Source organism: Nicotiana sylvestris, chromosome 12 (genome assembly GCF_000393655.2).
Source record: "Nicotiana sylvestris chromosome 12, ASM39365v2, whole genome shotgun sequence".
Classification (NCBI taxonomy): domain Eukaryota; kingdom Viridiplantae; phylum Streptophyta; class Magnoliopsida; order Solanales; family Solanaceae; genus Nicotiana; species Nicotiana sylvestris.
Window position 1 is genome coordinate 145557797 of NC_091068.1, and position 2603 is coordinate 145560399.

Here is a 2603-nt window from a genome sequence, read left to right on the forward strand (position 1 = left end):
AATGGAAAAGATGTTGTTAATAATGAGGACCAACTCAATCCATTCTAACATGTTTTGTTTTGAATTGTGAAGAAAGTTGAGGTGGTTGGTTTGTGGTAAGCTGGAAACACAAGATCTGGGGAAAAATGATAACTGACATCGAAGCTGTTATGAATGCTCAAGAGACTCAGGGTCAGAGGGTTCAACAAGGGTCTACTGTGGTTGAGGAAAATAGAACACTGAAACAACAAATGACCAAAATACGTCAAGCCTGTGCCAATGGTCAAGGACAGCCTTGTCACGAGTCACGATTTGCTACACAGCAAGAACAATACCACTATCCCGAGTACCACTCGTACTTGTTTGAGCTTCCTGTAAACATCGAGAAGTCTGCCCGAAAGAGAGTACAGGAAGAAATAACCCAAAGAGTGAAAAGAATAGAACAACGGTTGAAAAACACGCAAGCAATGGCAAGTCAAAAGAGCATTGCCTTCAGAGATCTATGCATGTTCCCCGATGTCCACTTGTTGCCTGGTTTTAAGGTTCCCAAATTCGAAAAGTACAATGGACATGGAGACCCCATAGCCCACCTGAAAAGGTATTGCAACCAATTGAGAGGTATGGGAAGAAATGAAGAATTACTTATAGCTTATTTTGGGGAAAGCCTCTCGGGAGTAGCATCTGAATGGTTTTTTGATCAATACACATCTTGCTGGTACGTCTGGGATGACATGGCACGAGCCTTTGTCAAACAGTTTTAATACAACATCGACATCGCCCCAGACCGCATTTCCCTTTCTAACCTAAAAAAGAAACCAACTGAAAGTTTCAGGGAATATGCCATCAAATGGATAGAGCAGGCAGCTAGAGCTAAGCCACCCATGGATGACCACGAGTTAATCACTATCTTTATACAGGCTCAAGAGCCAGATTATTTTCAATACATGACATCCGCAGTGGGTAAATCCTTCCCGGAAGCAATCAAAATGGGAGAAATGGTGGAGAACGGTCTTAAGACAGGCAGAATTATAAGTCAAACAGCTCTCAAAGCTGCAGCTCTAGCTGTCCAAATTGAAGCTGGTAACACGAATGAGGGGGATGAAGAAATCATGGTGATATCAGGGTCGAGAAGAGGTCCTAGGAGAACATCCCGAAGGTATGTGCAGCCTCATCAAGTTTCCCATGACCCCCTTAAGCATTACTATCCACTTCCAAACCCCCATACTCTGTTGATCCTTCCCAGTATGTTGCCCAGCCATCAAATCACCCAAGAAAGCGAGCACGAGTATCACAAAATCTCCACCCGCTTCCGCAAAATTTTCAGCTACCTTATAACCCACATCCAAGCCAGGGGTATAGAAAGAAACAAAAGTTGAAAGATAGTTTTACACCAATAGGAGAGTCCTATGCAAGCTTATTTGAGAAGTTAAAACAACATGGCATGATTGCACCCATTCGTCCAAATCAGGTGGACCGACGTGCGAGAAGCTTTGACTCATCTAAAAGGTGTGAATACCACTCCAATGCTCTGGAGCACAATGTGGAAAATTGTCAGGATTTGAAAAGAGAAATAGAAAGGATGATCCGGGAAAATTTGATTCAAGATAGTGGCACCCAGAATATCACGTTGCATCCCTTACATGAGGAGGCACACTCGGTAGGGATGATGCCCAGTGACATAGGGTATGAGAATCCTCGTGGGAACTTGTTGACTGAAGTTGAAGATACTGACGCAGATAGTAGTCATGGCAATATGGATGCGAAGCTTAGTGGCTAAAATGCTGTGCTTGGTAATTGGACAGATGCTCCATTCCTAAGTCAGCTGGGGAGGAGCTTTGGTGGTCCATTTTGCTGTCATTTCTGTTGTCCGGGTTATTTGCAGAGTTGTAATCCGGATATTGTCTTATGATCAAACCCTCTTATCCTAGCTTGTTTAGTCGCAGTGGTTCGTTTAAGTGTTGTCCATGGATGTTTCAGGTTCATTCTAGGGTTGTAGTCCAGTTTGTTTGCTTGTTTTGTTATTCGAGTTATTTCATCGTTGTCTAAATGCAAAATTCTGGTCTTTTGTTACTTCCAAACATTTTTCTTCGTTTAGTTCTTTTCTATCCTTTTGTTTTGTCTTTTGTCTAATGCTGGTTCTAGTGCCATGACATGCACGCATAATTCTCAGTCGAATCTTTAAAAGCTATGTTAGTCGGAAAGCAAGGAAACCATTTTTGAAAACGATAAGGGCACTTGAGGGAATAAGAACAGATTGGGACGTTTTGAGATTGTTTGACGCCCGAACCATGTGAAACTGGGGCAGAGAATATAAAGAAACCCTAAAAGCAAGTTGGCCAAATCGACAGGGGGTCGGTCATGGTAATAAGAGTAAGAGTGTTTCCCAATGGTGCATTATATTTGACAGATGTAGCAGGAAAATGTGTGAAAATGGCCATCAACTCCGAGGCGGTCAGGATATACTATGTGTAATTTCTGTGCATTAGTCTTATTGGTTTGCCTTAGCCATGTCTTGAGGATTGAAATGACGAAGGCATTTTGTTCTGCTATCCAAACACTTTTTTCCATTGTTACCCCTTTTGAGCAGTGTTTATTTTCTTTCGTACCCCTCTTTCGGAATCAAT

General features: G+C 42.3%; 1 protein-coding gene across 1 annotated transcript; it reads left to right on the forward strand.

The window, feature by feature from the left end:
* The first annotated feature begins 230 nt into the window (after window positions 1-230).
* Window positions 231-1869, forward strand: LOC138883894 (uncharacterized). Its single transcript, XM_070164612.1, has 3 exons — window positions 231-694; window positions 812-1135; window positions 1782-1869. The coding sequence occupies exons 1-3, from the start codon at window positions 231-233 to the stop codon at window positions 1867-1869; spliced, it is 876 nt and encodes a 291-aa protein (XP_070020713.1).
* Window positions 1870-2603: the final 734 nt, after the last annotated feature.

Excerpts from the sequence above, each read along its gene's own strand:
- LOC138883894 (XM_070164612.1), top strand. The coding sequence starts at position 231 with ATGACCAAAATACGTCAAGCCTGTGCCAATGGTCAAGGACAGCCTTGT. Across the intron at positions 695-811 it reads GATCAATACACATCTTGCTG|GGAATATGCCATCAAATGGA; the intron begins GTACGTCTGGGA and ends TGAAAGTTTCAG. Across the intron at positions 1,136-1,781 it reads CCTAGGAGAACATCCCGAAG|ATGCTCCATTCCTAAGTCAG; the intron begins GTATGTGCAGCC and ends GTAATTGGACAG.